General features: G+C 39.0%; 1 protein-coding gene across 2 annotated transcripts in view; it reads right to left on the reverse strand.

Annotated features, from left to right (window-relative positions):
* The window catches only part of Emc2 (ER membrane protein complex subunit 2), a 37,952-nt gene extending 19,070 nt beyond the window's left edge, over positions 1–18,882 (reverse strand). For both annotated transcript variants that reach the window (XM_055626754.1, XM_055626753.1), the window contains exons 1-5: positions 18,794–18,882; positions 10,365–10,478; positions 8,363–8,427; positions 7,915–8,000; positions 6,097–6,154 (exon numbers count right to left, since the gene is read on the reverse strand). In XM_055626754.1, the coding sequence (XP_055482729.1) occupies positions 6,097–6,154; positions 7,915–8,000; positions 8,363–8,427; positions 10,365–10,478; positions 18,794–18,833 (363 nt within the window). In that variant the 5' untranslated portion in view covers positions 18,834–18,882. The remainder of the gene's footprint in view (positions 1–6,096; positions 6,155–7,914; positions 8,001–8,362; positions 8,428–10,364; positions 10,479–18,793) is intronic.
* Positions 18,883–20,023: the final 1,141 nt, after the last annotated feature.

The following is a 20,023-nucleotide window of genomic DNA, read 5'->3' on the forward strand; positions in this document are numbered from 1 at the left end:
CACACACACACACACACACACACACACACACACACACACACACACACTTAAAAATTAAGAATGAACCTTTGAAAAAAATTGGAATTTTCGCCTATACTAACACCAAAAATTTATCCCTTAACCTAAATCAATATTCTGATTTAACAATCTAGCTACATTATAAAATATAATAATAGTTCTGAAGAAACTACGTGCAACAATGGAACCTACTCTACTAAAAAATAGAACACATCACAATTTACTGCTCAAAAAAGAATAAACTGGCCAACAACATATCCTATATCCGATTCTGTTTTCTTCAAAAGAAACCAAATTAATAATATTCAATACCTGGTTTCAAAGAATTGACTCTTCTAGGTTAAATCTGTTTAGCAAAAATAATATACATCCTTCAGCACCTCAATAGGGCATACAGGATATTCTTATTTTTGTTGAAATAGTAAAGAGAGAAGTGGGTACAGGGAAGCCATACTTGGAAATGAACACAATTTGAACAGAATTGTTCCTGCAAGATTTTCCAATTCAGACCATATAGAAGCTATGTATAGACACAGTTTTAAATGTCTATATTCCCCTAGCATTGGAGACTGATGCAGGAAGATGAAAGTCCAAGACCATCCTTGAACACAAAGTGAATTCCAGGTCAGCCTATGTTACCATGCTGGCTAGTTTTATATCAACTTGACACAAACAAGAGTCATCGGAGAGGAGGGAGCCTCATCTGAGAAAATGCCTCCAAAAGATCTGGCTGTAGGCGAACTGTAAGTGCAGTTTCTTAGTGATTGATGGGAGGTCCCAGCTTACTGGTGGTCCTGGGTTCTATAAGAAGGAAGGCTAAAAGAGTCATGAAGATCAAGACAGTAAGTAGCTCTCCATCATGAGCTCTGTATCAGCTCCTACCTCTAGGTTACCACTTTATTTGAATCCTACCCTGACTCCCTTCAATGATCAACAGTAACATGGAAATATAAGCCAAATAAAGTCTTGAGCTTCCCCAAGCTGCTTTCAGTCATGGTGTTTCATCACAGCAATGGTAACTAACTAGGACAGGTCCAGATACCCTGTCTAAAACAAACAAACAAAACACATGCATAAAGCTTTAAATTTTAAGATCATTCATAAATCTTCATCAAAATAGTCACAAGTTGTCTAAAATTTTATACACAATTGGACTAAGAAGCAAGTTTTGTAGAAGACAGGATACAGGATACATCTTCTAAAAATAGACTGCTGAGAAATAACATCTAGAAATGGATTAAAGGATTATCCAATAAAACACAATCTATTATTCCCCAAATTCTAGATTTCAGGACCCAGAAAGGAAAGAAGAGTTGCTTAGCAAAGGAGAGGAGTTGCAGGTTCTCCTGCCACAAAGAAAGTGTGACCTCAAAGTACGCTCACAAAAAACGAAGGCAATTCTAGCTAGATCCAAAATAAAACTTAAAGTACTTGATCAACAACACACACATATACACGTACACATGGAGAGAGACATGCACCCTTATGCACCTTGTCAATGCATTAAAAAAAATTTCTCAGAAAGCAAACCAGAGAAAGCCAACGAGGACCTGGGCTCAAGGGCATGACTTATTTTTTTTCCATGTATTGTTTTCCTATTTATAGTTTTTAATGTAAGTATCAAAACTTTTTAAAAATATATTGTACAAATCTTAAAAATTAGATAAGGAGAAAGTATCCCATTTATTGTCTTTTCAAAAGCCTGAAAAGTTAATTCTAATCACCACATTCTTCCCTTCCCTCTGTACTTAATGTGAAACCTTGCACCATTCACTTGGGATTTAATGTCTTTCTCCAACTCACTGTCTTTGTTTCACTTAAGCCACATTCACTCTTTACAGCCTCTGAGGGTCAAAACTCACATAGAAAGTCACAAAAGAATCAAAGTTTAATAAACTGATTTCAAGGTCCAAAAGATGTTTGTCATATAATGAAACCCTCTGAAAAACAAAGACAAGGCAACACTGTATGTAATGCCCCCTTCTGTCTGGCACCGAGTGCAAACAGTGTTTTTATTCATTGAAGGAATAATGAATGTGTGTGAATGAGAATGAGTCTTTAAAACTGGATGTATAGATCATTTCTTCATTAAACACAGAAGACAAGACAAAAAAGGGTCAGTTGATCACTTTTAGACAGTGCAGGACTTTCATCTTTGAGGTTATACCTCAAATTTGCTTTATAAAAAGAAACAGGGATTCCTCAACACAGTAACCCAACTGTTTAATACTAAAGTGAAGTCTTCTAATAGACATGTTAGCTTTAAATCCTCAATGGCTTACGTACTAGGGCCCCTCAATGCCTAGTACACTGCTTCCTACATGTAAAAGAACAGAGCTGGGTTTTATTATTATATCACAAAACAGTTTATTGTCTTATGAGGAATATTCAAGAGATGTTTGGGGAAAAAAAGAAGAGCTTGGGAAGATCTGATAAGATTTCATAAGCAATAATATATTTGAAAAACCTGAATCCAGTCACCTTGTTCAACCTGTCTAACTAATGGGATCTACTTGCTGTCACCTCACTACTCTGAAAGAAGAGGTGGATTTCTCTTTGAGCCAGTCTTAAAAACTACAAAAATCCATAAACTATGAAAAGCAGGACAAAGATAAAGTCATATTAAATAATAAACTACCAACTCTTTTCATCTTGGAGATGAAAATCAGGATTCCAAAAGTACTCTACCACTCAGCCACATCTTCAGTTCTTGTCTTTAAGGGAAGTAATTTACTAAAAATGCCCCTACTTAAACCAAAGCAGAAGTAACATGTTTGATTCCAAGAAAACAAATTATTAGTTACTCATATTAACTTACGTGTGAACAGCATAAGAAACTGAGAAACTCCAAAAACTTGATTTTAATTTTGTCAATATATGACAAAGCAAACTAGTAAATTCTTAAAATTCTTAAAGTACTCATAGAAATACTTTAGCAATAGAAAAGTGGTACTTTATAATTTATTTTATGTGTATGGGTGTTTTGTCTGCATGCCACACATGTCTGTGTATTGTGCTTGTACCCGGGACTTGCAAAGTCAATAGAGGGCATCAGATGCCCTGAGCCTGGAGTTACTCATGGTTGTGAGTCACTATGTGGTACTGGAAATGGAACCTGGGTTCTCTGGAAGAACAACCAGAGCTCTTAACTGCGGAGACTTTCTCTAGTCCTAATGGGCACTTTTTTAAAGTAACTTTTTCTAAGGCAGATGGCAAACTATTAAGATGTTAAGTTTAGAAAACTATTTTAAAAATAGTTTTTTCTCTGTATATTAACAATATCTAGACAAACTAATGAATGTTATTTTTGTTTTTTTTAAATGATAGGTTTGTCATAATCTGAACTTTTCCCTCAGTTTTCCAAATTTTGAAAACCATCACAAAAAAAATGAAATCATTTCATTCAAATATCTACAATAACAACAAACCAAAACCAAAAAGGAAAGCAAAACCTTTTAAAAGTTTCTATAGAAAATTTCTCTAATATAACACTAAGAGAAGAAATCTAGCTTATATATATCAACCATTGTAACACTTTTCCTTTTTTTTTTTGTTTTGCATTTTCATTTATTTATTATTTATTTCAGTTTATTCATTTTGTATCCTCCCTGTAGCAAACTCCCTCCTCCCCTCCTAATCCCACCCTCCCTCCGTCTTCCCCACCTGTGCCCCTACTGATAAGGGAGGTTCTCCACCCCTTCCCTCTGATGCTAGTCTATCAGGTATCATCAGGAGTGGTTGCATTGTCTACCTCTGTGGTATGGTAAAGCTGTTCCTCCCTCAGGGGGAGGTGATCAAAAAGCAGGCCAATCAGTTCCTGTCAGAGACAGTCCCTGTCCCCATTACTATGGAACCCACTTGGACACTGAACCGCCATGGGTTACCTCTGTGCAGGGGTTCCAAGCCATCTCTATGAGTGGTCCTTGGCTGGAGTATCAGTCTCAGAAAAGACCCATGTGCCCAGACTTTTTGAATCTGTTGCTCTCCAGGTCCTACTATTTCCACTTCTTTCATAAGATTCCCTGCACTCTGCCTAAAGTTTGGCTATGAGTCTCAGCATCTACCTCGATAACCCTTTAGGGTAGAGCCGTTCAGAGACCCTCTGTGGTAGGCTCCTGTCCTATTCCCTGTTTTCTCCCTCTTCCAATGTCCATCCTCTTTGCCTTTCTGAATGGGTATTGAGCAGCTTAGCCAGAGTCTTCCTTCTTGATCAGCTTCCTTAGGTGTACAGATTCTAGTATGTTTATCCTATATTTTATGTCTAATATCCACTTATGAGTGAATACAGACCCTGTGTGTCTTTCTGCTTCTGGGATACCTCACTCAGGATGATCTTTTCCAGTTCCTACCATTTATCTGCAAATTTCATGATTTCCTTGTTTTTATTGCTGAGTAATATTCCATTGTGTAGATGTGCCACAATTTCTGTATCCATTCCTCAACTGAGGGACATCTAGGCTGTTTCCAGCTTCTAACTATTATGAATAAAGCTGCTACGAATATGGTTGAACAAACATCCTTGCTGTATACTTGAGCATCTTTTGGATATATGCCTAGGAGTGGTATAGCTGGATCTTGAGGAATTACTATTCCTAATTGTCTGAGAAAACGCCAGATTGATTTCCAAAGTGGTTGTACAAGTTTACATCCCCACCAGCAGTAGAAAAGGGTTCCCCTTTCTCCACAACCTCTCCAGTATGTGTTGTCACTTGAGTTTTTCATCTTAGCCATTCTGATGGGTGTAAGGTGAAATCTCAGGGTCATTTTGATTTGCATTTTTCTGATGACTAAGAACGTTGAACATTTCTTTTTTTTTTTTTTAATTTTATTTTTCTTTTTAGTTACATTTTGTTAACTCTGTGTCCCAGCTGTATCCCGCTCCGTCATTCCCTCCCCAACCCCACACTCCCTCCCTGGTCTCCTCCCTGCCCCTTTCCAAGTCCACTGATTGGGGAGGACCTCCTCCCCTTTCATTTGACCCTGTTTTATCAGGTATCTTCAGGGCTGGTTGCAAAGTCCTCCTCTGTGGCCTAACAGGACTGCTCCTCCCCTGGGGGAGGTGAGGATGTCAAAGAGCCTGCCCTTGAACATTTCTTTAAGTGTTTCTCTGCCATTTGATATTCCTCTATTGAGAATTCTCTGTTTAGCTCTGTACCACACTTTTCCTTTTATAAAACCAGAACCTGATGTTTGTTTTAAAATCCCGAAAATAGGGACTGGAGAGATGTCTCAGCCACTAACAGTACTGGTTGTTCTACCAGATGACCCAGGTTCAATCCCTAGCACCACATGGTGGCTCACAACCATCTGTATGTAACTCCAGTCCTTAGGGATGTCATATTCTCTTCTAGCCTCCACAGGCATTGGACACAAATTGGTCACAGATTTACATGTGGGCAAAACACCCACACCCATAAAATAAAGCAATTTTTAAAATATCTTTTTAGTTCTAAAAATATTTTTTTTGTGGTCACATTTGTACATGGAAATAAAGACATAAAGATAACTATTATCTACAACCCCCCTGTAACTTTCCATTTAGTGAAAGACTGAGATAAGTTATGATGTCTGCATATTAGGTTAAACATTACCACAGTAAGAAAGACAAATGGAAATTTTTAAAATAAAGAATTATTTACATCTACATTTATTTTTAGTTCAAGTAGTAAATAGGAAAAAAGGCAAAAACAAAATGAAATTGGTTTACTAACCCCATATAACAATCTCTTAAATGACTTCTTTCATTTTTAGTTAGGATAACTAAAAAAATCTATACACACTAAATGAACTGGTACTTCATAAGCTTCTTAACATTATAGAAATCAAGCCTTGCTTGGCTTTCATGTAAGCACAATCTGCCCTCCCCAAGTTTTAGCTAACTTATTTTTTAAATAAGAGAAAAGTCAATCTTATTGAAAAGCATCAAATATCTTTAATGTATATCCTGGCTCGCATAAACTATATAAAAGAAAAAGAAACAATCTGGTTTCATGACTATCTGTTCAGTTTTTTTCTCAACCAATTCATTTCACCTTACATTAATCTTTAAGTCACCTTCAGGACAATGTATAAACTTACAGTGTTAGTTGGATCTTCTTGCAAAATTCGATCGTACAGTTGTATAGCATCATCATATCTATTTAAACAGAAAGATATATCAAAAATCATTATCTTAAAATGCCATAAATACAGAATATTTTAAACAGGGCTTTAACGTATTCATAACTGCTATGCAAATCTTCCCATTTTCATTTATCAGTAAACGTATACTTAGTCTACTTAAAATAAACATAAAGTATGTACAAAAAAAAAAACCTTTCACAAAACCCATTAATTTCATCTACATACAAAGGTAAAATCTAGAAAATAAAGCTGAAATAATATCTTTTGTGGGTTTTTTGGGGGGAAGGGGAATTTTGAGACTGTGCATTAAAAGTCATAAACTGCAGCAGAGAACACAGAAATACAATGAATAAGAGAAACTAAAGCTGTTAGCTACATCCTGGAAGTAAAGAGAAAGGATTTAAGAACAGCAGCAGACGCGAGTACAGCAGGCACACTGGTATTAGCAGACTGACTGTGCATGAGCACTGTGTATGGGGAAAGTGGATAAAACACAAAACACGTGGACCAATACTCATATCTGTTTCTAATGATCAGAAAAACAATAGGATTACTCAAAATGTCAAAAAGCAAAAACACATTCAAAATTCTTGACCATACAGGGACAGGTAGCACTGGTTGACATTCTCACTCCCTATTACATGGATGACACTGTCCTATCGCTACAAGCTGACCAAGGGAAATTGTTGTCTTCAGTTTGGTCCCATGGATACTTCTCTCAAGAATATATATTCATATTGCTCATTCAGTTTGATATCTATGATGATATACCAAACTCAATTATTCCTACCAAAACCTACTATTTCTTATTTTAACTTTTATTTTCTTAGATTGAAGACAATTCAGCATAAAAGATTAAAAAATCTAGTCATTTTTATCTTTTTCTTTCACTTCTAAAATGTGATAGTCTATTTTCTCTCTCTTAATTCCTTTTACCCATCCTCCATGTACTTTACAGTTTACAAAAATAGTGCAAGAGGCTAAAAAACCCTGTTCTTTGTTAGACTATACAAGTCACATAAAATGTTTTTACAGATAAATCCAAAGGTTGTTGCTTTCCTTAAATAATCTAAAATGGTTTCTACACATCTTCAGTAGACACCCATTACCAGGGCATATTAGTGGCACATAACCATTAATTGCTTGTGATCTCTAGCTTTAAGCCTAGCCAAAAGATCCATCTCACCTTATACTCTAGCCACAATGAACTCTTTAATTCTCCTGGACTTCCCCATAAACATGCTTCTGATACTAGATCTAAATGGGTCCCTACCTGTTCTTCAATTGAAACAAACCATCTCCTCTCAATTTCAGGGCTAGATTTTTTCAAATTGGAGTTATTTTTCCAAAAGGTTAAAAACTCTTGATCTAATTGATGATTATGTATTCCATGTACTGTGAGAGTGTATGTATGTGTGCGTTTCCCGCAAACCCTATTTCAACTTGACAATGCCCTTATTTTATAGGATTAAAGCTGAAAAATTTTAATCATTTGTCAAGTCAAAAACTAGACAATGTTAGAACTGGGATCTAAAATCAGTTCTTATGGTAAAGCATGACCTAATTTCACTAGCCACAAGTTGGCAACTGGGTTACACTTCATGCCAAATGCTACTCCTAGAGGAACGGATAGGATCTACATTGAGAAGCACTATATTAAACAGCACTCAGGAGCACAAAGGCCTTTTGCATCAACGATGTACTGTGGACATAGCTTCAGCATCCCGTCTGACATGTTTAAGAGAAATTATATTGTTCACTAGATATGTTTACCTTTCCATTGCTTCAAATCGCATTCCTGTTAACCGCTTAACTCTGTGACTACCAGGGAATTGTCTTCTTAACTCCTGAAGACAAAACTGAAAACATAATGGGTTAAACAAAACAAAAAGAGCAATTGTAATTACATCTCATAATGATTTACTTTTTAAAAAAAAGCTCTAAGTAGTTTCTACTGTGCCTCAAAGTATGCAGCATCATCTAGTGTTTCATCAGTATGGTGTTTTGTTGTTTTTCTTTGTGTGCATGATGCTAGAAAGTGAACTTAGAACCTTCTCTATAAGCTAGCCAAGCATTCTATCCCTGAGTTACAACCCCAGCCTTGTATTTAAAAAAGAATTCAAAACTGTAACTACTTACTAATGTATAATTCATAAAAACAAATATATAAATTAAATATGAATTAAATATAGGGTAAAATATAATTAGTTTAAATAGTTACCAATGCCAAGTCATCCCGACCATAGTCTAGGGCTGCAATCATCACCTGCTCATATATGATCCAAACTAGATATGAGATGAGAAAAAAAATGAATTTAATATAGAAATTTCCAAAACAGAAATTAATAAATTCTCCTACTTTCAAAATTTTAGAGAACATTATTGATTACTAAAAATTAGCAGCCGGTCCTGATGAGACCTGATAGGCTAGGGTCAGGTGGAAGGGGAGGAGGACCTCCCCTGGGAGGGGCATGGAAGGAGATGAAGGAGGGAGGGTGGAATTGGGAGGGGAGGGGTGAGGGGGCTATAGCTGGGATACAAAGTGAATAAACTGTAATTAATAAAAAGATAATTTTTTTAAAAAATTAGCAATATTATTTATAAAAATAAGAATACATCTTTATATGAATTCAGCAAGATAAAATCCTCTGAAGTAAAAATAGATAATTTAACACGTACTAAATTTAAAAATCTCTATGAAACACATTTTGACAAGATTAGAATGTCACTGTGAAATCTATACTGGCCAAACATTTACTAGTTTTGTGAGCCTTTAAAACAAAAGTGCCTGCTGAATGGCCTTACTACAGCGGGGATTTGAGTAAGACTGTCCTCCACACTCCCTGGCCCTAGATAACTCAGTTACCATTTGTTTGGGGAGACCTAGGAGAAATGACCTTCCTGGAGAAGTATATCTTTGGGGGTAGAATGTGAGGTTTCAAAGCGTCTCAATCATGACTATGGTTCAAGAAGTGAGTCTTCATAGCCAAACTTTGGGCAGAGTGCTGAAATCCTTATGGAAGAAGAGGGAGATATAAAGACCTGGAGGGGACAAGAACTCCACAAGGAGAACAACAGAATACCTGGGCCCAAAATACCTGGGCCCAGGGGGTCAAGCAGAGACTGATACTCCAACTTAGGACCATGCATGGAGAGGACCTAGACCCCCTGTTCAAACGAAGCCCATTGGCTGTTCAGTTTCTAAGTGGGCTCCATAGTAAAGGGTATAGGGGCTGACTCTGACATAAACTCAGTGGCTGGCTCTTTGATCACCTCCCCCTGGGGGGGGGGGGTGCAGCCTTGCCAGGCCACAGAGGATGATGATGCAGCCAGCCTTGATGAGACCTGATAAGCTAGGGTCAGATAGAAGGGGAGGAGGTCCTCCCCTAACAGCCGACTAGGGAAAGGGCATAGGGGGGAAAGAGGGATGGTGGGTGGGACTGGGAGGAAGCTGAAGTGGGGCTACAAAGTGAACAAATTGTAATAAATAAATGTATAAATAATATTAAATTATTAAAAAAAAAAGAAGTGAGTCTTCAGCTTCCTGCTTCTACCAACACTATGGACTTATCTCCTAGAACCATAAATCCAAATAAACTGTCTTATCTGGAGTTTCTGTTGCTGTGATAAAGTACCATGACTAAAAGCGATCTGGGGAAGAAAGGTTTTATTTTCTCTCACAGCTTGAAATTTATTATCCAAAAAAGTCAGAGCACACAGTCAACATAGAAACATGGAGGCAGGAACAATAAAGAGGCGATGGAGGAGTGCAGCTTATTGTATTGGCTCCCTCAGTCTGCTTTCTATAACCCAATACCACCAGCCCAGAGGTGATCCCACCCACAGTGAACTGGGCCCTCCCATACACATCTCAGTGAAGAAAATGCACCAGGGGATTGCCCACAGGACAAACCGGTGGAGGCATTTTCTCAACTGAGGTTCTTTTTCTATAAGACTCTAGCCTGTACTAAGCTGAAATAAAACTTGCAAATTGACTCTTCCTTATATTAGCTGCCACAGTCATGTTGCTGTGACAGCAACAGAAAAGTAACTGATATTACTACCAACAATTATAAATCCTCCTTAAACTAAAGTACCATTCATTACGTTTCCTGAAACAAGGAAGTGATGTAACTAACAGGTAAACTGCTACAAAAGACACATTTAAAAAATGAACATTCCTACTTAAGACATGCTGATCCTACACATAACTGAGAACTTACTGTCATCTCCAAGCTTAGAAGCATAATCATTAATTAATTCTTCTCCAACTTCCATAATTTGTTCACTATTTCTTGAGTTTTCTTCTCTCCATTTTCTCATTTTATCTCGCATTTCTGAAAAAAATGTAATATTCAAGCTCTTTACCATATATACATATGAACATATGCTAGATGACAAAATACTGACTTAATGAAATCAACATCTAAGTTGTAGGTAAATCTGTGATATCGCAACCATCTTTAAATGTAAAGAACACCAGCAACAAAGGCCCTCTATCACCTTGGGCAACTGTAGGTCTTAGGTGGAGAGTGGAGGGGAAGTAAACACTACTTTCAGGAGTTTGATAAAAGCCAGGGAATTTTTTTTAAAAAAAGCACTAAAGCACCCCCAAAAACTTCAACCCAAAATTTATCCTACCTATGAGATGTGGAAGGATAAAGACAGAGCAGAGATTGAGGGAATGCCCATCCAATGCCTGCCCCAACCAAACACCAACCCTATAGAGAGTGCCAACCTCTGACACTATGAACAATACCCTACTAAGCCTGCAGACAGGAACCTGTCAGAGTTGTCTTATAAGAGGCTCTACCCAGCAGCACCTCAAAACAGATGTTGAGACTCACAGACAAACATTGGTCAACGTGTAAGAACTCTTGGGGAATAGTGGGAGGGAAGAGAAAAGAACCCAGAAGTAACAGTAGCTCTACAAGCAAAACAGAGACAACTAACCATGATCCAGAGGGGTTTGCTGAAATTGAAGCATGACCAAGGATTATGCACGAACTGGACCTAGACCCCCCTACAAAGATGTACAAGATGGGCAGCTTAGGCTTTTAGTAAGGGAAGTGAGGACTGCATCAGACATGGACTCACATGCTAGCTTTTTGATCATTTTCCCCTTGCCAGCCCACAGGGGAAGATGATGCTTTCAGTCCTGATGCAACATGAGCTGGGGTGGATGGGAAAGGGAGTGGGGAAAAGGTATGGGGAGAAGGGAGAGGAAGAGAAGGTAGCACTGGGAGGGGAGGAGGAAAGGCGCTACAATGAAAAGTGAGTGAAATAAATAAATGAGAAAAAAAAAACATACCCTGAAAAAAAAACATTCAATTTTATATAGACATCTCAAAATATTCAATATGTTTTCTTGCAATTTACTTACAGATTTAAAACTTTTTCAATAATTTTCACAGAGAATTATATTGGGCTATCAATAACAATGGGATAGTCATCTCAAATTTCCTTCATAATACACTGTCATGCACGGAAGTAAACAAGAGGACAATTAAAACAAAGAAAATTTTTGGTTGAACTTTGGAGATGGTATGAATAATGGCAGTAAGATCAATTGCATTAGCTGCATTGATAACACAGAAGAATAACTTTGCAAATTACAATTCAAAAGGAAATTCTAGACTAAAGAACTCTGTTGTCATTTGAATGTCTCTCCCGAAGTCCATGAGCTGGAAATCCTATTCCTAACACAAGCAGATTGAAGCAGAACCTTTAAGTACTTATTAGATCTTTAGGGCTCTGTCCTAATGAGTGGATGAATATCATTATCACAGGAATGAGCCAGCATGAGTATTAGATAACACAGGTAGGTTATGACAGAAGAGGGCTTCTGAATTTTTTTAAAAAGTATTGAATAATTTTATATCTCAAATTTCTATATTTACCCATTTTGAGTTAATTTTCACATGTGGCATAGGATAGGAATCCAGTTTTCTTCTCTAGTGTGTACACAGTGCTATCAGTTAGGGAAAAAAAATAATTTTTTTATTATTTTATTTTTTTAATCTTTTTTTAGCCTTTATTAATTACACTTTATTCACTTTGTATCCCCCCTGTAGCTCCCTACCTCCTCCCCTCTCAATCCTACCTGCCCTCCCCTTCTCCACTCATGCCCCTCCCCAAGTCCACTAATAGGGGAGGTCCCCCTCTCCATCCTTCTGATTTTAGTCTATCAGATCTCATCAGGAGTGGCTGCATTGTCATTCTCTGTGGCCTGGTAAGGCGCTCCACCCTCAGGTGGAGGTGATCAAAGAGCAGGCCAATCAGTTCATGTCAGAGGCATTCCCTCTTCCCATTACTATGGAAGCCACAAAATGAATTCAACCCCTATGTCTTCCATATACACAGACTTTTGTCCTTCCTCCAAGAGTTGAGAGCCAGAATGCCTTTACCAGAACCATTAGGGAAAACAAAACAAAACAAAACAAAACAAAACAAAAAACTGATTATAAAACAAAAACAAAATATTTTAAAAGCATATCTAATCTGGTTCCGTTTATGTATTACCTAAAGTGGTGATGGGCCTTTGGGAGACAATCAGTGCCCTCACAATATATAAGAGACTCTGTCTTTTTATTGCTTTCTGCCATTAGTTGTCTAATCCTCACTAGACAATGGATCTGCCAGGACCTACCTCCCACTTCCTAATCTCCAGAATAGTATGGAAACAACTTATGGTTTAAAACTTCCACTGTGCTCTAATTCTCAGCCTCTGCTTCAATATCTCAATCAGTAGAGTCTTTCAGAGGCCCTCCTGTCCTGTTCTCCTGCTTCTGATATCTATTGCATTTGCCCTTCTGAATGAGGATTCAGCATCTTCCCTAGGGTCTTTCTTGTTGTTTAGCTTCTTTAGGCATATAGATTCTGCTATGCTTATCCTATATATGTCTAATAATCACTTATTAGTGAGCATATGCTATGTGTCTTTGTGTTTCTGGGTTACCTCACTCAAGATGATCTTTTCAAGTTCCCACCATTTGCCTGCAAATTTCATGATTTCCTTGTTTTTAATTGCTGAGTAGTATTCCATTGTGTAAATGTACAATTTCTGTATTCATTCCTCTGTTGAGACACATCTAGGTTGTTTCCAGATTATGGCTATTACGAATAGAGCTGCTACAAACATGGATGGTCAAATGTCCTTGTTGTAGAGCTGAGCATATTTCAGATACATGCCTAGGAGTGGTATAGCTGGATCCTGAGGTAGCACTATTCCTAATTGTCTGAAAAAGTGCCAGATTGATTTCCAAAGTGATTGTACAAATTTGCATTCTCACCAGCAATGGAGGAGGGTTTCCCTTCCTCCACTTTCTCTTCAGCATGTGCTGTCACTTGAGATTTTGATCTCAGTCATTCTGATGGGTGTTATTTTGATTTGCATCTGCCTAATGACTAAAGATCTGGAGGGGACAGGAGCTCCCAGGAGCTCCAAAAGGAGACCAACAGAGTCAATAAATAAATAAATGAATGAATGAATGAATAAATAAATAAATAAATAAATAAATGGACCTAAAACCCCAGCTCAGATGTAGCCCATAGACTTAGTCTTCAAGTGGGTTTCCTAGAAAGGGGAAGAGAGGCTGTCTCTGACATGAACTCAGTAGCAGACTCTTTGATCACCTCCCTGTGGGGGAAGGAGGGGTGCAGCTACAGAGGAAGACAATGCAACCAGTCCTCCTGAGACCTGTTAGGCTTGGGTTAGATAGAAGGGGAAGAGGACCTCTCCTATCATTGGACTAGGGGAGATGGATAGGAGGAGAAGATGGAGGGAGGGTGGGATTAGCAGGAGATTAGGGAGGGGCCACAGCCAGGATACAAATTGAATACATTGTAATAAATGATAATACTAAAAAACAGAAAAATTCACTATGGGGTGTATCTATTGTATTGGCCTGAACTAAGACACATAGTTTAGGTACAACAATCCAGCTGAGTACACACATGCTTTCTTATTCTTATCTGTAACAAAGGTCAAGAGTGGAAATGCAATATGCAAACTGCTGAACGTTCATTAGCCATCAGGGAAATGCAAATCAAAACAACCCTGAGATTTCACCTTACACCCATCAGAATGGCCAAGATGAAAAACTCAAGGGACAACACATGCTGGAGAGGTTGTGGAGAAAGGGGAACCCTCCTCCACTGCTGGTGGAAATGAAAACTTGTACAACCATTCTGGAAATCAATCTGGTGCTTTCTCAGACAACTAGGAATAGCGCTTCCTCAAGATCCAGCCATACCACTCCTAGGCATATATTCAAAAGAGGCTCAAGGACACAATAAGGACATTTGCTCAACCATGTTTGTAGCAGCTTTATTTGTAATAGCCAGAACCTGGAAACAGCCCAGATGCCCCTCAAATGAAGAATGGATGCAGAAATCGTGGTACATCTATACAATGGAGTATTACTCAGTAATGAAAAATAAGGAAATCATGAAATTTGCAGGTAAATGGTGGGACCTGGAAAGGATCATCCTGAGTGAGCTGTCCCAGAAGCAGAAAGACACACATGGTATATACTCACTCATATAGACATAAAACATAGGATAAACCTACTAAAATCTGTACATCTATAGAAACTAATCAAGAGAGAGGACCCTAACTAAAATGCTCAATCCCCATCCCTAAAGGCAAAGAGGATGGACATCAGAAGAAGAAGAAAACAGGAAACAACCTAGGAACCTGCCACAGAGGGCCTCTGTAAGGCTCTGCCCTGCAGACTATCAAAGCAGATGCTGAGACTTATGGCTAACTGTTGGGCAGAGTGCATGGAATCTTATGTAAGAAGTGGGAAATAGTTAAGATCTGGAGAGGACAGGAACTTCACAAGGAGAGCAACAGAACCAGAAAATTTGAACACAGGGGTCTTCCCAGAGACTCATACTCCAACCAAGTACCAGGCATGGAGATAACCTAGAACCCCTGCACAGATGTAGCCCATGGCAGTTTAGAGTCCATAGTAATGGGAAGAGGGACTGCCTCCGACATAATCTGATTGGCTTGCTCTTTGATCACCTTCCCCTGACGGGGGAGCAGCCTTACTAGGCCACAAAAGATGACAATGCAGCCACTCCTGATGTGATCTGATAGAGTAAGATCAGAAGGAAGGAGAGGTGGACCTCCCCTATCAGTGAACTTGGGGAGGGGCATGGGTGAAGAAGGGGTAGGGAGGGTGGTATCGGGAGGGGAGGAGGGAGGAGCCTATGGGGGGATACAAAGTGAATAAAGTGTATTTAATAATAAAATTTAAAACAAAAAAAAACAATACTTAAATAATTTGGCTATTGTAGTGAGCATTCTTAATTAATTGTATGTGTTGAAAACAGGACCTGACACAGTAAGAACTTCTAAACAATGGCTACTGCTAATATTTCAACAGTTTGTTCAGAATTTATACATACTGCTAATTCTCTTAAGGTCCCTGAGCCAGCAGATTTTGAAGTTTCTCCCTAGGTTAGTCTGTATTCAATTATAACTGCAAACACTATCTTGTTCTAATTACAACATCTCTGGCTTGCTCTTCACTTTGTATTTATATCAGAGGATGTTAACTTGAGTCAAGAAACTACCACTGCATGGCCAAAATTTGAAGCCAATTGCTTTGCAAGCAAAATTTTATTAGAACCTACTCCTTCCCCCCACCCCGCCCCTGTGCTGCAATGTTACAAGAAGAGCCAATACAAACCAAATAATAGACAAAGCCACTAACATTTACTATCTGGTTCTTCATTGGAAAAAGTATGCTCATGCCTGGCTGCAAGCACTAGGAAGCAGACAGAGCAAAAGATCTAGTCAGAGGACTAGTATTAAATCAACTCTAACTCATCAACCTAAAAGTAGTGATTTGGGATTTATCATTTAACATTTCTACCACTGTGGTTGTTCAATAAAAAGAATTCAAGCGTTATAGGTCTCTCATGAAAGGCAGCAAAACCAAGAGCCCACACATTTGGAAATTGCTGTGGTTTGGGCTTTTGTGTTTTGTCGAAGCTGATTTTGATTTCTATTAAAAGGTTATGCACTTGTGAACTCCTAATAGGCATTATTACAGTCTTTTATCCAACTTCACACATACATTGCCCCCATTTATGTGGTCCGAGTTTAGGGTTCCTTATACTAAGTAATTTACATAGACTATTCTAGAAAGTGTAAAATACTACAAAATTTTGGTTACCGTAAATGTAAAGTAAGATGAGAGACAACTTCTGTCTAGAAATCAAATTTGGGGGAAATCTTCTCTTGAATATACTTTTCATTTTAGGCTATTCCCCAGGAAGACATGCTCTTCAAAGCCAAAGTCATCTTATTACACACTGTGTATGTAAGCTACTCGCCACTCTCTTGTACATGCTCTTAACTACTGTCTCTGCACTGGGGTTAGTATCAACATGAGAGATTTCAAAGGGGCTATCCTGTTCATCTTTTCCTAAGGACTGGGTCTCATTGTTGACCTTGGGAACAGAAGAAACAGCCCTCTTTCAACTCTGCTTCTTTTGTTCAAACTCCTTTCTCCACCCCTGTATTTACTCTACTCCAATATGACTTCTGGAATACTACATCACAGATTCACTTATATAAAGCAGCATGCCTTTTAAAAATTATTTACTGTCCCACAAACTTGCATGAAGTCAGATACAAGATAATGAAAATTACCATGGGTTTAAGGGATGGGGTGGGTACTAAATTTCAAGGGAAAAATAATTTCTTTCAATGTATATAAACTTGAGAAGTACATTTCCAATTATGTACTGTAATGCACTAGTGAGATGTGAAAACAATCTAGTGTGTTCCAGAATTTGGGAGCAAATGGATGCAGAGAACTCATAAAAAGAACAGTGAGAAAAATGTGAAATGAACCGAGGATGTTAAGAAACAAAAGCAAGAGGTTGGGGAGAGAGATGGCTCAGCTGGTAAAGTGCTTGCTATAGAAGGATAGAGACCTTAGTTCCAATCCCAAGAACCCTTGCAAAGAGCTGGACATGGCCACACCCTCCCTTAATCTCAATAATGGGAACAGACAGGTGGATCCGGGAGACCCACTGGCCAATCAATCCGATCAATCTGCAAGTTCAATGTGGAAGGAATGGCATGTACCTACCTCTAAGACAAGAGCATGGCAAATTACACAATTTGGGAAAGACAAGCAGAGCCACCTCACAAATTAGGGACAGGCAGTGGCTCAGGCTACACACCAGCAAGAGCCAGATCTTTCAGCAGAGTGACATAATACTATCAACCAATAGCACAACCTTTTCTCTCATGTTAAGAGTTGACTGACCAATTTAAAATTATTTCTTCTTTTGTTGCTCAACAAATTTGTACAGAAGTAACTATTCCAAATCTAGGTACACCACTACACTTTAGAATGCCTATAGGAAAGTACCAAACTACATACAATCACTTTGCTTGCTGACATAACTACTTGCCCATTGATTGTACACAGGCTAACAGCTTTTAAATGCTATCCTTCACATACATTCATAATTTCACTTTTGAAATACTATGAAATATTTATAACATTTTCAGAAGCACTGAAAAGAATACCCATTCACCTACCTACTTTACAGCTGAAGGGTACTTATTGATACAAACTTTTTAAAAATGAATTGATAGGTTTGTTGCTCCATTAAACTCTTTGAAGGTTGGGGCTCTTTGAAGGTGTGTTACTTGACATATAGAACTAGCACTTAAGATTTTTATTCAATATAATAAACTTTTCCCTTTTATATTTGAGAATTATTCACGATCAAACAATAAATGTAAATTTTACTCTACAGGTTAAAGAGGCCGCGAAAGTGTTCTATGGCCAAAATGGCAACTGTAGTACACGACCCTGTGCTAACTGCTGGGACTGCCCGTGAACACAAATTCCAAGCTTTAATAAAACTGTTATTTTCTTACACATGACTCCCATCAACGTTTCTGAGAGAGGCAAATGGCTGATCTAAGATTTGGGTGTTTTATTTAAAAGATTCCCTACTTTTGATCAACCAAAAGGAAAAGACTACATGTGAACACATGCGTCCAAATCAACCAGTTAGAGTTCAGGAAAAACAATTAATTGGCAGAATGTAAGTAGGAAGCTAGGTTGTGTGTGCTTTGAGTAGGTTTGGACAGTGAAATTAGGAGGGGAGACATTCAAAACCTGGTTCTGAAACGAGAACAAAACAGAACGTGCATGTTGAAGGATCACATTTGTTAATGGATCTCCAACACACCATTTCTGTAACTCCAACTCTTCCAAACACTTAGCACAGACCTCAGTGGACCTATTTCATGGCTTCAAAGAAGCTTCAACACATCGATCCCGCCTCCTCCACGCCTCCCAGAAACGACATGCAGTGTGACAGTCGCAGCCCCGCGTTCCTCCTGCCTTCTGCATAGAGGATGACAGGACCAGTGCGGAGAGAGTCAGGTGGATCTGTGTAAGGACACGGAAACGCGACAGGGTACTCCACAGCCCCGGGGCTAGGCCCAGGAAGGAACCGGCCTCAGTCTCCACTCGGTTTGGCCCGTGCAGGGAGAGCAACCCGGCGGAGGACTTAGCGGACTACGAATCTCTCCCGGGACGCTGGGTCCTTCTGAACCATTTCCCAGGGCTTTGGGTCGTCCTGCACCCTCCCCGCCCGAAATTACCTTCCCAAGTCACATCGTAACGCTCTGTGACCTTCGCCATCTTCCTAGAACCCTGGGGCGGCGGGGAGAAAGGGCGGGGAGACGCCGCGCGTCACCCGCGACCTGGCGGTGGCAAATGACGAAAACATTTTTTATTGGTCGATAGAGGGTAGTGGGCGGGATCCGTCGAGCATTTTACAACGCTGGGCGGGGGGAAGGGCGGAGCCATCTGGGCCACTGTGGCGAGACCAGCGGGGCGGGGCCTGCGGGGCGGGGCCGGCGGGAGGGACCGGCGGGGCGGGGCCGGCGGGGAGCTGTGAGAGCCGCTGAGGCTCTGCTCTAGGCTGACAGAACTGGCACAGCCTGAGGTAACTTTCTTTTTTCCTTTTTTTTTTTTTTTCTTGTTTTCTTTTCTGAGATTTTAACAAATGTAAGTTCGCAGTTCCAGGTTTTTTACTTTCCTTTACAAAGATGCATTCATTGACTCACGATTCCCAGTCCCTGAAACTCAACATTTTGGTCAAATATTTGCCTCACTCTCAACTATTTTCTATACAAAATAGGATTGGCTTTCTATCGTCTGTTAATGTTCAACTGAACAAAACAACAGCAAAGTTTTATGAATGATTTAGAAGGATCAAGTGGTAGTCTCGATTTGCATCTTCTGTCCCCAAAGTAATTCTATGTTCACAGGAAGGCTCTGCTGCAGACCTTCATCCGTAGTTAATGCCCATCTTGTATTTATTTTCTTTATCTTCAGGCACAGCCTAGATTGGAATCTTCATGAGAACAGCCAATGTCTGAGTACTTATAAAGAATGAATAATGATAAGAATGAAGATTGTTCGGCGCCTAATCTTTGCTTCTGTTCAGTCCTTCAGGGAGAACTTCCCACCAAAAACTTGCTTCAGCAAAGGTGAAATGGCTGGATTGTGAGCAAGAATCATATATTTAGTATTTCAAGTAATGAAGATATTACATTGTAGAAAGGGGATATGTAAGGTGAGATGGATAAATGAGAAAATATGTTGCAAATAACACACAGTTGGGACTTGGTGCAGACTAGTCAATAGAACTGAGACTTAGAGAGCTGTAGCCCACAGCCCAGCTTTCGAAGGATTTTTGTTTCTTTGTTTTTTCCCAGCCTTATTACAGTATCATTGACAAAACTATATATCTACAGTGTATGTAATGATTTGAGATTATTACCACAATTAATTAACTCATCCATCTCCTTTAATAGTTAGCATGT

The sequence above is a fragment of the Psammomys obesus genome, unplaced genomic scaffold (assembly GCF_907164565.1).
Source record: "Psammomys obesus unplaced genomic scaffold, mPsaObe1.curated_primary_1811, whole genome shotgun sequence".
Classification (NCBI taxonomy): Eukaryota; Metazoa; Chordata; class Mammalia; order Rodentia; family Muridae; genus Psammomys; species Psammomys obesus.